The sequence below is a fragment of the Lissotriton helveticus genome, chromosome 3_1, assembly GCF_964261635.1.
Source record: "Lissotriton helveticus chromosome 3_1, aLisHel1.1, whole genome shotgun sequence".
NCBI classification, from domain to species: Eukaryota; Metazoa; Chordata; class Amphibia; order Caudata; family Salamandridae; genus Lissotriton; species Lissotriton helveticus.
In genome coordinates, this window is record NC_136061.1 from 2,010,908,484 (window position 1) to 2,010,928,792 (window position 20,309).

At 42.2% G+C, this 20,309-nt stretch overlaps 1 protein-coding gene across 3 annotated transcripts in view; it reads right to left on the reverse strand.

The window, feature by feature from the left end:
* MCTP2 (multiple C2 and transmembrane domain containing 2) overlaps window positions 1-20,309 on the reverse strand; it is an 895,323-nt gene that overhangs the window by 545,765 nt on the left and 329,249 nt on the right. For all 3 annotated transcript variants that reach the window (XM_078683148.1, XM_078683146.1, XM_078683147.1), the window contains 2 exons: window positions 17,714-17,788; window positions 3,174-3,282 (listed from right to left, as the gene is read on the reverse strand). In XM_078683148.1, the coding sequence (XP_078539274.1) occupies window positions 3,174-3,282; window positions 17,714-17,788 (184 nt within the window). The remainder of the gene's footprint in view (window positions 1-3,173; window positions 3,283-17,713; window positions 17,789-20,309) is intronic.

Consider the following 20,309-nt stretch of genomic DNA (forward strand, 5'->3'; position numbering starts at 1 on the left):
TACACTCTTGATTAGGGGAGAGCAAAGTTGTCATGTTCTATGGTTGTCAGAAACTAAATCCCTTCTTGTCTATCCAGGGAGGTTCAACTCCTCCTTGCCTTATCGAGAAAGTTTCTAGTGAACTCTGAGCTAGCTGGCAAACCCAAAACTTTAAGTCTAATATCGACAGTAGTAGACCTAGTTAACGTCTGGTCTAGGCCTATACTATTGAAGGTATTATTCCAATGCGCAGAGCCTATTGGGATAATAGGAACTACACTACACAAGCTTTGGCAGAACATCAAGTGCTCCTTCTCTTGTTCTGTGTGGCTGTTGTAGAGCCTTTGGTCTGCATTATTCTAGTCTGGCACAGCTTCTTTCGGAGGCTGGGTTTTCCAGTCGCCATTCTTTATTTCTACAGCATGGTTCTGAGAGTGGTGTACCTAAACCTGATTTCGAATTTGTGAGTGGTCTGTCAATTAATGTTCCTCATTACCCAGCTAACACTGAGTTTGGTCACCCTAATTTCCACCCCTCCTATCAGCAGAGAAAGATCAGAGGATCATTGTTTCTGTGGTGAATGGAAGTGCAGCAGATTGTCTAATCGATATAGGGCCCAGTACATTTAGAGTATTAAAGAGTGTAAATTTGAGGAAAAGATTCCTACTGTTTCCGCTACAACAGATTAAAAAGGGAGAGAATGGTGGGTGCTATAAGAGACTCAAGATTCTGGGTGATCCTGTGTGGACATACATCTGCAGGTGAACCGGACTTAGCTTTAGCCAAGAACCCCCACATTTGGTCTAACATATTGAGTTCTAACCAAACTAGAAGGGGTAGTAATCAGACAGAGGAGCCACATGATCAGTTGGCTTTGTCTGACTCGTGATGAAGGGAAACATCTTATAGATGACTTCAATTTTTTCCTCAAAAAAGTCAGCCAAAGAGGCACATAGTTGCTGAGAGGAAGGAATAGCCAGGGAACAGACGAGTGGCTTGGTGAAGTCATTGAGCACTTTGTAGTGCTCTTTATATGAGTTGCCACCATTATCAATTTTGCTAGAGGTGTAGCTTCTGTTTTCCTAACATGTGCATGATAGCTCATAAGTGCTAGTTTGTATGCTGCTCTGTCTTCCAGAGATTTAGATTGTCACTTTAGTCTTTCCAGCCTTTTGCAGGCCGCTATCATAGTGATAAATTTCGTGGGGAACCAGGGAGCATGAGGTCTCCAGGCATGTTTAATTGGTACTGTTTTGTCAAATGCTACAGCAAGAGTATGGTGATAGGTGATTAGTGCAATGTTGACATCAAACACTGGACGACATCCACCAGGATGAATGATTCATAGAACACTTCTGATGAGAAGGTGTTCCACGATATACAGGCATTTTTTGCTACTTTGGTGTACGGGTACATACCGTCAGCCTTGGCAATCTGCTACTTGATTAAATAGTGGTCCGTCCAGGTCAGAGGGAGAGGATGTTCACTCTCTAGGAGTGAGGAATTGGTGCAAATGAAGTCCAGGGTATGACCAGCCATATGCGTGGAGCCAACAACACTCTGGCGGCAGGCAAGTTTCTCCATTTCAGTGAGAAGTTGAATGACCTCTGGCCTCGTATCATCTTCCCAATGGAAATTAAAATCTCCCAGTAAAAGGAAGTTGTTGGAAAGCAGTATAAAAAGGTCAATGCTTTCAGCTAGGAGACTACTAAAATCTTTCTTAGCACCTGGTGGGTGTTAAATAAGTGCGCCCTTCCAGTGGACACCGGCCGACAGCTCGACCTCAAAGATGCACATCTCCACCAAGTCCACTAAAAATAATTCAATAAGCTGAATCGTAACAGTGTCTCAGAATGCAATGGCTACTCCGCCTCCCAGTCTAGAATCTCTATCCAACCTAACTAACTGATAGTAATCAGGCAGAGCGCGAAGGATACAAGGGAGAGCTGTGGCAAGGAACAGCCTTTACAACGTGGGCATTACCACGCGCTGCCATTACTACGCTGCTTTTACAACGCAAGTCGTTTCAACTTGCTCTGGAGGGCGCTGTTGGACAAGGAATAGTTTAAATTTCTATTTCAACACCTTCCCTACTGTAACGTGGGCTGGAGTTGGAATAGAAAATTTAACTATTCCACTATCCAGCGCAAGTCGTTGTAACGACTTGCGTTGTAAAAACAGCATTGTAATGGCACGCGTGGTAATAGCCTGCGGTGTACTGTCATACAACCGCCGTGGCGATTAACCATGCTTCAGTAAAAAAAAAAAAAAACAGACAACTGAGGAAAGAGGATTAAAGATAAAAGATTTCAGCAGCGTGTTTAGGCAGAGACCTAACACTGCAGTAAATGCCTCGAAGAGGCAGGGTGGCGTTGGGTGTGATTCTTAGAGTGTTGCCTGAGGAAAAAACATATCACACTAATGGAAGAAACCCCCACAATTCGGTCACCCAAGAAATTGTGCCAAGATGAAAATTAATTTATCCTATCTAACATTATTGATCACAAACAGACATTTTAAGATTGTGGCACCTGCTATATATCTATTCTGTTATTCTTTTACAAATTAAGGCCAGGAGGTTCTTCTTCTGTGACTTCGTTGTTCATTTTTTCATATTCCCTTCCCTTCTAATCACACTTCTTTTGTTTGCTTTGTTTTACTATTGGTGGATTACGTAGGTTTAGTCTTGTTATCAGTCCTGCATGTTTAATATTTATTTTATCTAAGAATGAGATTTTATGGGGAAGTGGTGAGAATGCATAGTCATAGCAATGCTAAGTGACATAATAGTGATGTATTTACTCGTACAGCATGTAGATGGCATCATTTGCCTCGGTAACAATATACATAACTTAAGACCGACTAGTTTTCAATTTTGTTTCACTGAAGGCTTTAAAATTGCATGTTTATTTTCTCAGTTCCGGTCATGCTTGCAAAACACTGTAGAATGGAAACTATTTCTGAGACTTTCGAAATAGGCCCGACATTGCAAGATTGTGCAGGAAATTGACATTTCTGTATCCTTCTTTGCCATTGCCATTCTGCAACAAAACTACATTCCTTGAAACTTATAAGGAAATAGAATAGACAAATGGGTCTGCTTGATAAATGACGAGCATGCACACGTAGTAATATTCCACTGCCCCCAATCTCTATAGACATTAGATCAGTTGAAAACCAAATAGTGTATTTACCAGATCGATCCCGTATAACCAGATTTCTCCCTTCTCTCAGATGTATACTAAGAAGATACGCTGCCGGGGTAGGTAACTCTCCCACGGAATCACCCCCTTCCTCAAGTGCCTGCAGGGAACAAATGCCAAACAGCATTAATCAAAAACAGGATAGCCACAATATGTTTATTAAAATGTACTAAATGAACAGCAAGAGCAGAGCAAACAATTTAAAATCTAAATCTAGTCCCAGAATTTGACAGCAGTGTCCAGGAGTAATAAGCATGAACATTTCCAAGTGTTACTCTTATTTACTGCTTCCCAGTGGCCCATATTTTAAAAAAAAACACGCTGCTTGATCATAAGGCAGTGCCCTGTGCAACAAAGGCATCCGAATCGTAATTATATCAGGAATAAAATACTGTCTGCCGTGCTTTGCAAGGATATCGCAAGTCGCTGAGAAGTTCCATATCTATATAGAGGAATGAGTTCCTTTATAAATTTACGGAACTCCGAGGGGAACTCGTTTTTCCCACAAAGCACTTAAAAACTTGGTGCACACCTCTTTCATTTAAAAGTGAGAGTGTTTGCAAACATGAAAAATACAAATAGAACCTCTAGTGCAAAATTAAACACATAATAAACCTATTAGATATTTCTTTAAGAAAATGATATTAGAAACAGTTTAATACAAGTCAGTTAAAAAAAAGCTGCAGTAGTTCAATCAATCAATCATGGACATTTATATAGCGCACTACTTACCCGGAGGGTCTCAAGGCGCTTGGGGGGGGGGGGGTGCTGCTACTGCTCGAACAGCCAGGTCTTGAGCTTCTTCCTGAAGGAGAGGTGGTCTTGGGTCAGGCGCAGGTCGGTCGGGAGGGAGTTCCAGGTCTTGGCGGCCAGGTGGGAGAAGGACCTTCCTCCTGTTGTCGATCTTCGGATGCGGGGGACGGCGGCGAGGGCATGACTGGCTGATCGGAGGTGGCGTTTGGGAGCGTAGAAGTTGATGCGGTTGTTGAGGTAGCTCGGGCCTTGGTCGTGTAGGGCTTTGTGTGCGTGGGTGAGGAGACGGAAGGTGATTCTCTTGTTGACGGGGAGCCAGTGCAGGTCTCTCAGATGTCCGGAGATGTGGCTGCGTCGGGGGATGTCGAGGATGAGTCTGGCTGAGGCGTTCTGGATCCGCTGGAGTCTCTTCTGGAGCTTGGCGGTGGTTCCGGCGTAGAGGGCGTTGCCGTAGTCCAGTCGGCTGGTGACGAGGGCCTGGGTGACCGTCTTCCTGGTCTCGGTGGGGATCCACCGGAAGATCTTTCGTAGCATGCGCAGGATGTTGAAGCATGACGAGGAGACGGCGTTGACTTGTCTGGTCATGGAGTTCGGAATGTGTAGAAGCATTCAGAAAGATTCAAAGTTTTCTATAACTATCTAATGAATGCAAAAATGAAACATGTTCTTTCTGCTAACTACGGTAAGCTAAAATATCAGAGCAGAAGAAAGAAAACCAACATTTTTTGTTGCTTTTAAACAGCTGTTCCATGACCTGACCTGCATTTCACTTCATCTGCTGGCTATGGCAGCAATCATTATGATATCAGAACTTGACTATAATAGCTTATTACAGTTTAGTTTTGACATTTTTTTTGTAATCAGCGACTGGGGGTTCACAATTATATAGGGGAGAAAGTACCTCCTGCAGTACATTATAAGGTTACTGCAGGTCACTGTGGAGTTTCAGAACCACATAGACAAACGAGGCCGAAGGCATAGTTTTTATGGAACTCAAAGCTGACTTGCAATATCCTTACATTGTACACTTACCCATAAGAACAATAAACATCTGCTGTTTAATGTCTCTGCCAAGGACCTTCCTATTGTAATTAGGGATCAGTGGGAGCCTATTAGGTTTCTCAGGGTTTTTGTCACCTCCAACATTCTCCATTTGTATGAGATAAATTATCATGCAACATCCTGAAAAGTCAAGAGCATGTTTGAGTCTTGGAGCTTTTTACCATTGTCTATCAGAGGCCGAGTTGCTTTAATTAAAATGTAAATTTGACCTCTTTTTTTTTTGTTTTGTGTTTTAATGCATCAATTAGACTTGCAGTGCATAGTCTAATTAGGAGATTTATATGGAAACAAGAGCATCCACATATCAACGTGTGGGCTATTCAGGGATCAGGGTGAGTTGGTTATTTTTATCAGTATTATCAGGCAGCATTCTTTGACTCTTATGCACAACTATTCGCCAACCTATTCCAACCGGATATATATATATTTGTTTTATGGATTATGGTGCATGAGCCAGGGTTGCAATTTTCGTTTTTTTTTTTTTTTTTTTTTAAATCATGGAAACGCTCTAAGAGAACAAGGTACAAATAGTTGAACACAACACTGCTGTGTAAAAATAAATACGGAGTAGAATACAAATATCTTTTATGGACATCCCTTTTTTTTCTTTACAGGATTGCGATAGTCTGCGTTTGCATTTCTCAAAATCAACAACTGCATTTTGGAATAGACTGGGTGTTTAGTATGTTATCTGACTTTAGTATAAATGGTAGATGGAAGACCTGGAAGAAGTTAGGCCTGAAAATGTTCAATAATCCATCCATATGGTTCAGTTTCGCTCAAATCTCCAGCTTTTTGGGGAATGTTAATCCTGATTTAGACTCATTATCAGCAAATGTTTTGAAATTATTTATAAAAGTATATTATGATTGATTTGGGAGTTGTTAGAGAGTGTTGCACTAGAAAATTCAGCAAAACTATATCCCAAATTGTCTCCAAATAGTAGTATCACTTCCTCGTTGCGCTATTTCTCAAAATCCGTGGGTGGACATTTCCGTTTTTGTGCATAAACGGTTTATGGCAGCCAATTTTAAAAGATTTTTTTTTTTCCCCAGAGGGGCACTTTTCTATACCCCTCAATTTTTAAAAAAATGCTTTCCCAATATTTTAAACAAATGCTTCACATGTACCATGGAGGCGCAATGATACTGGGCACATATTTTCTGAACCTGTCAAACCAACAATTGTTTTGGCAACAGATATTTATCCTTTTATATCAAAGAATATCTAAAAGGTTGGTGCCAGGTTCATTAGTCGCACTTTTTAGGTGTTGGTTAATAATGAAGCATTCACGAAATCTGAACAAAAGTTTGTTTTTTATGGCAGCTTCGATCTCTAGCTCACTCATTTTACAGTGCTGGAAAACTCTTAGATGCTCACCATTTGGTCAATAGCAGATAAAAATGAGCAAGATACGGCACCGTCCCCCGCATCCGACGAGCGACCACCAGCGGCAGATCATTCTCCCACCTCGCCGCCAAGACTTGGAATACCCTCCCCATCCGCCTGCGACAGACCCAGGACCTGCTGACCTTCAGAAGACTTCAAGACCTGGCTGTTCGAGCAATAGCAGCACCCCTCCCCCCCCCCCAGCACCTTGAGACCCTCACGTGTGAGTAGTGCGCTCTACAAATGGATTGATTGATTGATGGATTAGAATTTATGTATGCCAAGAGGTATAAAAAAAAATCGATAAATTGTCGCTATTTTCTGCTGTGTATAGGAGCAGATAATGAAATATAAGAAAAGTGGGATCCATTTATTTGTTCCCAGTGATATCTTCTACTTATAATATTTTGGGGAGTTTCTTGGTTGTACAAGACTCAGTGCATTTTAAAGACACAACTGCACTATGTCTGATGGTTAGATGCATCTTAAAGAACATGCTCTGATTAGGTGGTTGAAATTCTCTCTGCATATCAGAGTAGAATGGGTCACGGTTTTAGCATCGCTCCTATTTCTGGTTGTTAAATGTTGCATCTTTTTGAAATGCTATCTTCGCATTATTTAGGATCATGCTAATTCACGTTGCACTTTAAATACATACGATTTACTGAGGGTACTGCAGTTGCGTCCCGTGGACGGAGTTCCATGGGGCAGAAAGATGGGGCGGGGGAGGGGTAGGGTGGGGGGGGGTAGTAAACACCGGAATATGGATGAATGCAGGTAAGTAAAGAATGAAATGAATAAAACGAATTTCGTAGCATGCGCTGCAGCGCATTTTGCAATGCAGGGCGCACAATGCAATTTGTTTTATTTATTTAATTGTTTACTTACCTGCAATCATCCATATTCCGGTGTTTACTAACCCCCACCCTGCCCCTCCCCCGCCCCTCGGAACTCCCTCAAAGGGCCGCAACTGGGGTACTGCACTTAAATGGTATGCATTAAACTGTGCTCCTGCTATGTTGGAATTTGCATACCTATCTGTATGTCAAGTGCTTAGATCTTTTTAACTTATGTACCTAGACTTTTTACCTATTTGAGACTTGCTTGTTTGATTTATGGTGCCTTCATAACTGCTGCTATTTTTGCACTATTTATGATTACACTTGTTCACTTTGCACAGTTGTCTTATGTATGAAAGCTTGTGATACATTTGTCATTGTATTTTTATTCTATCTACTAATAAAAAATAATATATAGCACACATTTCTCTGCAGATATACTCTTAGACATCCATTCCAAGCTTGATGAGTACATAAATGAAGCGTATAAGGAGGTCAAACATATGTACCGCTTTGCCACTGCCAGGGCACACAGTGAGGCAGTGATGGCACTATAAGGCAAATATCGAAGGCTATCTTAAATGAATTTGTAGAGTCCTACACCAACCTATATGTGAAACACTACTCTAACACATGAGCAGACTATACAGCCTATTTTGACAGAGTTGCACTGGCTTGGCTGGAGGGACCACTACAACTATTTTTGGAGGAGCACATTACTCTTGAAATTACTAAGGCCATATCTGGTCTGCCCACAGGCAAGTCGTCGGGATTCGATGGTTTTAGGCCTGAATTTTACATAGCGTATGCTAAATATTCTGGCACTGAGATTCCAGCTTCTCTTTGCTGAGGCACGGGAGAGTGGTTCTCCTCCCTCTTTTAAGGAGGCCATCACAATACGCAGTCGAAAACCTAATAAGCATCCAAATTGCCCACACTCTTACCACCCACTGTGGCTTATAAACACTGATTCGAAGATTTTTGCCAAAATTCATGCTAACAGAATACAGAACCTGCTACCCAGGTGATTATCCCTGACCGATCGAGGTTTATAACTGAAAGGTTTCCTGCGCCTAATTTGCAAACACTATTCGCACTTCCGCACCATACTGATCCAGTAGAGGACGCAGTGGTGGTACTGTTAAGAAGTCACCAAGACGTCTGACTCTGTAGAGTGGGGGGTACCTATTTGCTGTATGGAGCTGCATGGGTTTTCCATTGCATTTTATTTGATTAATAAATCTACTCTGCACTTCTCTTAGGGCCAGAGTGTGACATCCGACATGTTCGAGGGATGTCCCTTCTCCCCCTTGTTATTTGTCACTGCGAAGAAGACTTTTGCCTGTGCCATTTGGTAGCTTGATGGGCATAGGGGGCTCACATTTTCACCGCACAATTTAATTGTGTCCCAATATGCTGATGACATTACACTCTATTTTTGTAACCCCTGCCATATCCTCACCCCTGTTACACAAGAATTTACCCTGATTCGAGTACTGTCAGGAATAGCGATAAACTGGAATAAGTCTGCCATATTTCTCCTAACTCTGGCAATGACGGAACAGCAGTTTGACTATCCCATCCCCTGGTGCAGTACATCCCCCAAATGCCTTGGTATTTGGGTGAGCCGAGACTGGGAGACCATAATCAAGGAAAATAATGGCACTACCATTTCAAAAAATGGAAGATCAGGTGGCACAGTGGATTAGACTCACTTTATACTTGCATGGTAGAAATGCCCTGCTGAAGATGATCCTCCTACTGAAACATTTCTACGTATTTGATAACATACCGATCCACGTGAATAGGCAATTTCTCAACACTCTCATGTTCCTCATAATTAAACTTGCAGGGGCCACTAAACTGCCTCTGGTCAATTGAGAAACTCTCACTTTGCTGTACAAACAGGTAGGCCTGGCAGTGCCAGATTTCGAGTTGTATTATTATCTTTGCTCGCAAACCCAATATGCTTTTTATTTGCTGCACCCACCACCCTATATGGCTTAGAAAAGCATTATGCAGCCTTCTCCGCCCCACTCGCCACACTCATAAGGCAGGTGACTAAGAGCAAGCATGCAAAAATCAGCACAGTAGCAAACACACAGATGTCATGGGGGGGAAAGGTATGTGATATGGGGTTATTTTCACCACACCAGGCCCTTACACACTTTCTGCAGTTGCTAAGCACCTATGGCTCGAATACATTGGCCACATTGGTTTCTTAGATGGTGAAGTCCATGGGTGACCTGTTACTGAATGGTGAAATTCTATCTGCTTTTAATATGACAGACCAGGAGCGGACCACTGCCCTAGACTTATTTCTATATTTACAGATCTATGCATAATGCAAAGAACACTGCCCCATGCTCCCCACGAGCACCCCCTGAATATCAGACATTGATTACCCTGCTGACAGTGGAATCTTGCAGGCACCTCGTTACTCGTTTATATATGACAACCCAGGCTAAGGCCCCACTGGTAACACCGGTGGCAAGAGGGCCCCACTGGTAACACCGGTGGCAAGAGACGCATGGGAGCGGTGGGGCTTGGGAAAGATGATAACCCCCAAGGAATGGGCTTTTACCTGCACACAGACCGGGCCCTAGGCCCCAATGGCCAGCTTCAGCTAATTCACTTTAAATTTCTACACCGGGTGTTCCACACTCCACTTAAACTCTGTGCCTGGGGCTAAGAACAGATTCCAGATGTGCTCACTGTGGTGCCGGCAAGGCAGACTTTATTCACTGTGTCTGGCTGTGCCTGCCTATATAGCTACTTATTGGTCCCAGATATTCCATACTTTTTATGCAATGATTGATATGGTGGTGTCACCCTTACCAAACTGGCCATGCAGGGCAGCACTCTTAATATACCATGGAAGGTGCACGATGTAGATCCATAGCATTGTTCCTGGCGAAGAAATTGTTTGCTTGCCACTGGGGAAGAATACACCCGCTTGTTGTCAAAATATGGCTTCCCAACTTATTGTATTGTCAGGAACAATTGGACAGTTACTATCTTTTGCTCCCACCCAAGAACAGACATAGGGAGGGAAGAGACCTAATTATGCAGGGTGGCCCTGAACCTGCTGGGCACCTCGAACAGCAGTAGGGGGATGGTTTTACCATCTTACACCGGCCGCACTTCTGATGGGGATGGAGGCTGGACCCTCTGGGTTGGACCTGCCTTCTGATGGACCTAGATGCTGGGGGCCAGAGTTATGTGTCTGGAGCCATTTTATGGGGATGGGTGGTCACCGAGATGTAGCCCTATCAGATTGTAAATGTTGCTAGCTATCCAGCCTGATTCACTGCCTATGTCCAACCTGGATTGTATTCTATGCTATCATGCAATGCACTGTCCTGGGAAAAGTTTCAAGTGATAATTTTTCTTCTGCTCTGTTATTTTTGCTGTTGCAAGTAATGAATAAAACAAAAAAAACGAAATTAAAACTTTTGACTTTCACCCTGTCTAGTCCGATCAGATACCCTCAGTTAGTGCTTTTTGCCTTTTGGCCCGAGGAACAGTTCCAACTTTGAAAAAAATTATATGTCCGCTTCACTACATATTTTTGTTCTTTCCATGTTAGTTTGCTCATTATATTTTACTCTATTTTTATAAATTAGAGTGGGATTTCTATGGTGTTGTGCGGTCTACATTTTAACAGTTTCATACACATAGATGCTTTACACATTTCGCCAAGTTAAGCTTGTCTGCTCTATGCTACATCTACCAAGTGTTGAGTTCAGGTTTAAATTATTGAGACCTAACTGAACCTAGTAGGAAATAGTGCCATGATTGCCTGAAGAGGACTACCATCCACTTCAACTAATAATCCACTTTCTCACAGTGGTATACTTAGCCCCTTCCATGCTCATGACGGAACGGTTCAGTCATCAGCGTCGGTGCTCCGGTGCTGATGACGGAACATTTCCGTCATGAGCCAATACGCTTTTAAACCCTTCAGCACTGCAGCGAAATTCGCGCAGCACTGAAGGGGTTAAGGATTTAGAGCTCTACCTTGAGTGATGAGAACCCAAGGCACACTTTTGATCACTTCACGTTCTCGAAGCTGACTAAGTGACTACCGATTTCCTTTACATTTCGTAAATTGCTATGGTGGGTCTTATATGGAAGATCCGCTCTTCATAAAACATATTGCCCCAAATGCAATCCTTCATAATAAAATCAGCTCTCATTAATCTTTAAATGTTAAATCAAGTTTGAGGTCTTGCTGGGTAATTAGTGCGGTCTCCTTCTATTTTTAGGGTGTCTATGTGGTCATTCTGTTTTCTCCTTTAGTTTTCTTTACACTTGGACTAGAACTATATGCAGACTTTGGCCACGTTGGTGGCCACCAAGTATGGCATTGGGAACTCTTTCTACTCTCCTTTTTTCCCCAGCATAGGCCACGTTGGTGGCCACTGAGTATGGCATTGGGAACTCTTTCTACTCTCTTTTTTCCCAGCATGTTCACTTTAGGTCTCTAGGTATTCAGGGGATATGCTCCCATTTTGAAATTAAGTTTCCCCATTTCCCCATTTGTTACTGCTCAGTCCCACCCCTGTGTTTTCCTGATTGGTTCCCTGTGCTTTGTTCCCTTCCCTGAGGGGGAAGAGACATGTAGTGAGTGCATGTAGGTTGCCAGTGAGAGGTCTGGTCACTTCCTTTCCACCTCCTTACATTCTTTGCATTATTCCACCCATTTTGGCTAACCCTTTCTTAACAATTGAAAGCCTCTGGAGGTGTGCTGCCCTCACCATGTTTCTGGGACTAAGCCTTTGTCCCTCACTGTCTCTTCTTAAGGCTTGGCTGAGAACAGGTTCTCCCAGGATTGACATTTTGACTCAAACCAATATGCTGGCATACAGCATTTTATCTGCTTGCTGAAATGCCATTTAGTTTATCCTCACCTGATCATAAAGGCAATCCAAGAAGCAGGTTTTTGGTATTCCTGTGTCGACCTTTATATCCATTTCTGATGCACCCGACAGCTTGCTTCCAAGATCAAAGTTTGGCAGAATAGTACCCCTCTAGCCTTGAGTGTGCTTTGAAATTGTGCAGCACCTTCCTTTCAGCAGGCCATCTGATAGCTCTTTACTGGAGTACACTGAAGTTGTGTCTCAAGTCATTTCTCATAGGATCCCTTTTATATAACTAAACCACTTTACGAAGACGCCAACATATAACTCTTGCACTATAGGAACAGCATTGGCATCAAGACCGGATACCTTGATCAAGGCATGATACCATAGTCTCTATCTCCCATTCAACAAATGGCCACCGCTAACCACTGACCTGCTGTTTATTTGATAACAGATCTTTCAGTTACACCCATCTATCCATCCATCGTTGGCTTCTGAACACTGTTCTTATGAATTATGTGTGACTCTGCACTTCATATGTTACGTTATAACAATTTGTACAGCGCACAGCTACTCAAGGAGTGTCCAGGCGCCCAGGCCTTAGGCATCACACATAAAAACCTAGCCTGCCTTTATGAAAAGCCACATTTTCAGTTTCTTCCTGAAAACAGCGAGCTTACTGACTAGGGAGCGGTCTCTCAGAAGTTTATTCTAAGTGACCAGCCCTAGATAGGAGAAGGGACTACCACTGATTCTAAGTCAGTGGATCCGGTGCTCGCTTGCTAGGTGAGCAGAGGAAGATCGCAGAGTCCGAGCTGAGGTGTATTCATGAATTCTCTCTCTGAGATAACCAGCTCCAGAGTCGTGCTAGGCCTTATGCATTAATACAATGGCCTTAAATTGCCCCCTCTTTTTTACAGGTAGCCAATGAAGGGCCTTCAGGTGGGTAGATATTTGAGTCCTAGGTGGAAGTTTGAGTAGAAGTCCGGCTGCCAAATTCTGCACCACCTGAAGTCTATTGAGAAGGTAATCAGGGAGTCCAAGATAAAGGGCATTCCCATAATCTAGTCTGATCCTGATCAGAGCCTGGATAAGCCATTTGCCAGCAGACTCAGACAGGAAAGGTATGAATCTATTCGGCATACGAAGAGTGCTGAAGCATGAGCAGATTAAAGCTTGTATCTGTAGTTGGAAAGAGAGGGTACTGTCAAATTTAATGCCAAGATTCTTCACAGAATTTTGAAGCGGGCCTGGGTGCAGCGCATCTTTAGGCCAGAAAGTTCTCAGTAAGTTAGGAGGGGCATCTATGAAGATCACAATCTCTGTCTTATCCGAGTTGCATTTCAGTTGGTGCAGGGCCAACCACTGAAACACCTTAGCAAGACATTTAGAAATGAGCTCCCAGTCCAGCTCCTCTCCCCTACCACAGGAGAAGAGAAGCTATGTATCATCAGAGCAAGAAATTACTTTTGCGCCCAATGACTCTTCCAAGATTGCCAATGGCGTGAGGTAAATGTTAAACAGGGTGGAGCTTAGAGCTGATCCCTGGGGTACGTCCACCAACATGATGAGAATGGCCTTGCATGCCTCGTCAAGAATGCTTCTGTCATGCTCCACTACTTCCAGAAGCACTGTCTCAGTGCTGAAATGGGGTTGAAAGCCTATTTGACTGGGAAGTAATATTTTGTTACCTTCCAGGTATTGGGACAATTGACGCTTGACTTCCTTCTCCAAAGTTGTGGAGAAGGCAGGGAGAGGGCCTTTAGTTTGCTCATTACTTTGGATCAGCCAAAGGTTTTTTCAAGAAAGGGATCACTTTTGCCCTTTTACAACGTGCAAGGACCATGCAAGTCGCCAGCAAGGTATTTAGCATATTATTTACTATAGGATTGATAGGTTGGGCAACAATAGTTAACAGATCAGTAGGACGTGGGTCCAAAGGGGAGCCTGACTTCAGGCATTTTATCACTATTAGTGACATTTAGAGAGGCAGTGGGTCGAAATTGGCCAGGGAGGAGTGTACGGTGAAAGAGATGTGGTCTTCCAGGAGATCCACATTCATCTGGTCAGTTTGTACAATGTTAAGAAGATTGGCCTGGATGGTATTGATCTTTTTATAAAACAATGAATCTAACTCCTTACACCACTCAGATGATGGTTTACATTCTCTAGGTATTACCTCAGGTCTGAGAAAGGAATTGAAAATTTAAACAATCTAATTTGACTTGGTGTCTGCCGCCTCAATCTCTTTTTCGGAGGTCTTTTTAGCTAGAGACACCTTCACACGGTATCTTTTTAATGCAAGCTTATAAGATGCTTAATCTTCTGACTTGATAATACATCTCCATACCCTTTCAACGTGTTTGCAACGCTTTTTGCATGCTCTCAGCTCATCAATAAACCAGGGGGGAGATGGTTTCACCTCCGTTTGAGTACACTTTATAGTAGGGGCTAACTTATTGATGGTCTCTAGGATCCAGCTGTTTAAGGGTGCGGTGTCCTCTTCCATACAACCGGTCAGAGCCGGTGTGTTTATTGTCAAGGTTATCCTCAAGTCATCTTGCTGTATATTGCGGTAGGCTCGATAGGAGGTCCAGGTATTTTCCTTAAGACGTAACCTAATACATGTTTGAAGCCACGAGAATGAAATAAGGTGGTGATCAGACCATACAAGAGGGGATGGTTGTGACACCACCAGATTCACTTTAGAAAATACCTGATCTAAAGTATCGCCTCCTTGGTGTGTTGCTTAAGAGAGAAAGAGCTCATAGTATCTAAGAGCGTTGAAGCCTCTTGTTCGTGGAGTTATTCAAAAGGACAGTAAAATGTCCCAGCGTTATAAAGTGGGCATACATCATAGCCCCTGGGTGTAGGGCACTTCCTACGGGGTCCATACAGTTGCTGGATTGGCCAGGTATGGGGGTCGCTGGATAGCCCCAGCCAACGACTGGTGGAGGGTTAGGGACAGGCAGAAGCCTAGTGCTTCCACCTTCTAAATACCCTCAAGAGAAAAAGATGTGCATTCATATTCCTTCTTATAAAGATGACCGTAAGTTATTCCATTTCCCTAAACTGCATAAAATAACTCTGTTATGCTCATGTATTTAAAACTTTCTGTCCAGGAATAAGTTATAATCAACTACTGAAGCATGATGCACTGGGTCCTTAACTAAAATAAACATGCATTGGCAAAGCCAATAAAGTTTGAACTTTCCAAACATCCACTTTTTAAAAACAAAACAGACAAAAAATTGTTGTCAAACATGTAAAAGTAATTTAAATAAAGGAGCAGCTTAGTAACCCACAGACACCAGCCTTGTTACTGAACTGCACTCCTATTCAGGCAGCTGGTACATATGCTCATGCCAAATTATGTCACTCACAGTGGAAGACAGTTAATGGATAAAGTGGGCTGACCTACTGATTGAGATATATATCTCTTCCAGTGGTGGTTGCCACTGGGTACTTCAAGTTAGAACTGTGCTTATTTCCAAAGGAAAACCGTTTTTTGTTTTTCCTAATAAATTTGCAGTTTTTTGAAGAATTTTCGCGAAACGTTCTAAAAGCAACTTTTTTCCACATCAGCTCTAATCTGGAAAGTTTCAAGGCAATTCAAGGGGGTGGGGTGTGGGGGAGTCAATGCAAAATCAGGGCATCCCAAAATGCATTTTTCTCATTCATTGTTCACAGAAATATTAAAAGCTACAGCCAAAACCTCTGAATGAATTTAGACCAAATTTAGCAGAAAGTTAGATCTTGGTCCAGAAAGCATGCTTTTGTGATTTGGTGTAAATCCGTTCAGTAGTTTTTGTGAAATTAAGGCTAAAAAACCTTACACATTTCATGTCGCGTAGGTTATGCGGAACAGACAGATTCCTGAGGCGAGATCTTATTGGCTACCACCACATCAACTACGATGTGGATGCAGCCTTCTTAGTACTCAAGACTCAGTCCTGAGTCCTGGAAAACAGATTTAAATGAGGGACGCTCCCTAGGCCCAAAAACATATTTTTTCAAAATTGGATTTGATTGACTCATTCCCCAAAGTAACTAGACCTCACTCCCTCACCATGCGCTGCTAATTACCACCCATATTACATCACTAGTGACATGTTCTGTGACATCACTGATAATATGACTGTAACATCTGAAGTTACATTATTGATGACAACATTGTGCCTGGCAGAAGCACAAGTTATAGTTAATTTAGGCCTCGAGGTCCGGTTACTTGAGATAAGCAGAACTAGTGAATGTCAATGGTTTTGATAGTTTAAAATGGCATGGGTTAACTGACATTTTCACCCAACTATAACTTCCCTTTAGCCTTTGCTTTTATCAGTGAATTTCTACGTTTTTTTAATGCGAAGATAATATTACACTACCTAACAATAATGTCACTTTATTACTTGTTGTTTTCAGTGAATGTATATAAATATGACCATTTGTTCTTTTTTTTTTTTATATGAGGCTAAAGCGGCTCGTCTCAAAGCGACACCTTAAATGAGAAAGGCAATGTGTACAATATTCTCTTTTTTGCTTGGCAACTTTTCATGTCAACACCTGCAGCAACATTGCATTGCAAGTGATATATGTCCTCTTTCTTAGCAAGTTAATTGTTAGAGTGGGCAAGCTACTTAACTGAATAATCTTCCATAGCAGCATAAGCCCAGTTGAGGAGTCTACATAATAAAGAAGGAAACAATCATTTATTTATAATAACAATAATACAAATAATAATATTAACAATAGAATAGCAGGTCAGTGAATGTGTTAATTCAACATTAACCAGGTGTAGTTTATGAGCCTGCCTTATTACTTTGGCTTTATAAATATTTGCTTGTGGACAGTGGGTGTGTTATGGTATCCCCGTACAGAAGCACGCTCATGTGTACATGAAAACGTGTTTTTGCCATTTTGCCAACATTTTGGATTTGAAGTGAGATCTTAGTGTCCTGTAAACTTTGGAGCATTGTTTCTGAGAAGCCAGCAACAAAGAAGTCATTCAGATGCAGATATTAAAAACATGTTAGTAGCCAAAGAAATAACATTATTATGAATCGCACCCAGCTGATCACACAGATGAAGGTATCAATTAATTAATATAGTAGCAACAATACCCACTGAATCGACAGAAAGGCAGCAATGGCCAACAAAAACTCATTAAAGACTATTAAATTAAAACAGGGCACAAAGGGAAATATCCTGAAATGAAAATGATCTCGGTGCAGCAAAAATTTCAAATAAGTTCTGTAAAGTTTTGTAAGGTAATTGGAAAACATTCGTTAGATAAAAATAATGTATATGGTTTCTCTCCCGACAAGCCTATTCTCTTCCCAAAATATGTGAATCAAGTCTTCAGATTAAATGTCTAAAACAAAATCTTTAGTTGTTGCAGGTCGGATCAAAAGTGGCAAGTATTTTTACTGCCTATGCATGCTCTTGACTGCATGTTTTATATAAAATGACCAGCACACACAATTTGCTGCTTCAAAAAGTATTACTCGTGAATATTTCAGCTCACCCTGAAGTGTTGAACTTTTACATTAGTTTCTCTTTAGAAATGTCTGTAAAGTGCATAGCTCTTTAGGCAATGTATTTGGTAGTATATGATAATAACACTTACAGATTGATCTTCGAACTGGTGGGAGGCCATGGAAGACGTTAAGGAAGAGCTAAAGTCCATGCCAGAAGAAGTATCCTGAAGAAAAAGAAAGAAAAACAAAGAAAATTAAGACTGTTAGCTATTAGTATTAACTGTGCCTCTAACAAGTGCGAACATATCTCCCCTGCAACCTACCATGATTGGATTTTTTTTAATTTTGGAAGGTGACATTTAAACATAATGATGTACTTCATGGATTGAATACATACAGAAATCTAGAGGAAAAAACTGTTAAAGATTTCACACTGTTTCTGTTGAAAGCTACCCATATGGGCCTGTCATGTTTGGTGGTTGCAGCATTTCGTAAAGTGACCCACGGGCAGCGAAGGACTTTCTGAGAAATCATCACACACTATCACCAAAAACCTGCAAATGTTCACAACTTCCGCAAGAAATTAACATCCACCATAATGTCAATTTCAAATACATTTATAATGTTTTTCCCATGCGTACATTGTATGAGTGTTAGGTTGGTATTAATGTAATGTGCCTAACTGCGGATGTATTCATTACTTTAGTGGCAGACACATGTGTCCGGTTGCCTTGATTCTTACAAACACTTTGATGCCAAAAGAAATCCAACTATATGGATTTTCTCAACATGTAGATTTGTGATGGCATCCTCTGCCCATTTCATTATATCGCTAAGATATTTGGTGTTTCTTCTTTTTGGGGGGGGGGGGGGGGAGTCGACCCCAAGCATAGGAAACAAGGCTTGGTGTGAATTTACTCTGATTTCGGATCTCTTGATCATACCAGATTATCAAATCTGGGAATACAGACAAGTCTAGAGCTGAGATGAGAAGCAGCGCACGTTCATGGAATGGGTGCATTCCTCCCATTCCCTAAAGATGGAAAGCGAGAGCTGGAAAAAGAGTCTACAGAGAAGAGGATGAGCTCAAGAGAGGGCCTTGTGAAAGTTGATAGGTGTGGGGTGAAATCAAAGTGTAAGGAAATTGTTTGTGCCATCAGGGTATCACAGGCGATGAACTGTATTGCAATATACGGTTTGACATTTCCGAAGCTAGGTATGCAGCAGCAGAGCACTTTACATGGGTATGAGATTAAAATAGAACAGAGTTGTGAGAGATAGACGTAAAAAGTGTGGTTTGAGAGTTCATTGAAGACCATTGAGTTTGGTGTGGCAGAGAGCTGAAGGGAAATCCAGAGAGAGTGCTGGACTGGAAAACTGAGGGGGAGGTATGCAGTTGGAAATAGCAAAACTGTGGAGAAGGGACAGGTGGCGAGTGGTGGTGAGTGCTGAGAACAGGAGAAAGACATGCCGTGAATGAGAGCGGAAGGTGAGCATTTGACAGTAATGAAAGGTAGATCATGGGAGAAATGTTGCAGTCATATGTAAAAGAAGAATTAGCTAAGCCTCAAATATAGAAGGGTCTTACTTCCAAACAGAAGATGCAGCGTAATTCCATGTGTTCGAATGAAGGGAGAGAGCCCTGTATTTGTGGATCTATTCCTCACTGCAGGTCTCTGGCCCAAGCGCTAGTGTGCAGTAACCGGAGCTATTTAAATTAAACAAAGTGTACCACTGTGCTAGCCTTCTTCACTGGTTCTAACTCTTCCTCGTAACAACGGCAAGCGAAATCCATATTGAACAGTGACATTACTCCCATAGACATGAAGGAAATTAAAGTTACAGAAGTAGCTTAAGGTATTTCACATACCATTTGACCCCCAGGGATATACTGGCAACTCCATATTTGACACCATATGGTCAGAACAGCCCTCTACTTCCAATACAGTCTCAAACTATTAGTCGTGTTAGGAGCCTCATGCACCCATAAATTAAGCCTCACTAGCCTTGTACAAATGTAAGGACCTCAGTGCTGGCAAACATGCCGAATGGAGCCTCCGTGCAACCTCGAAGGCTCAGTGCAGTATAAGAACCCATTTACAGCCTGAAAGGCCCAGTGCAGTTTTATATACTCACACACAGCCTCATACCCAGTTCACCCCCTCAGTCCCATAGAATCTTTAGGGATTCTACCCTAATGTAAGCAGGGTCCGAGTAAGTTATTGGGGAGCCAACATAAGACAGCCAGGCTCCCCTGGCAGGTGCTGGGTTGGGAGACAAACCAGAGCAGCTATTATCACTACCCTTTCCTTCTAACCACGTTCTCCAAAAGTATAGTTTCGTGGTGACCTGATGAGGGGAAAAAGAAGGGACTCTTGTCCGTCCACAGCCTCCTCGACAGAAAAATCATATGCTTGGGGTGCTGATAAATGAAAAGAGCTGGGGAATTCATAAAGTCAGTCTGACTTCTTCATAGTCCTGTGTGTTTCTGTCACGGTCAGAGCCTCTTCAATCACAGATCCCCACAGGTTTAAGGTGAATATCAGGGGTGGTAAGGTGTTTTCTACAGCTTTTAAAAACAGAGTCCTGGATGGACTCTAGCAAACTAGCAGGTAACATGGCTTTAATGCAAGGCATCTGGGAGTTATGCCTACGATTTACACGGCCCAGTCTCCTCTAATCTAATATCATTTGTGAGGGAAGAACAGTAGGAGTTTGCAAAAAATGAATCCAGACAAGATGTGC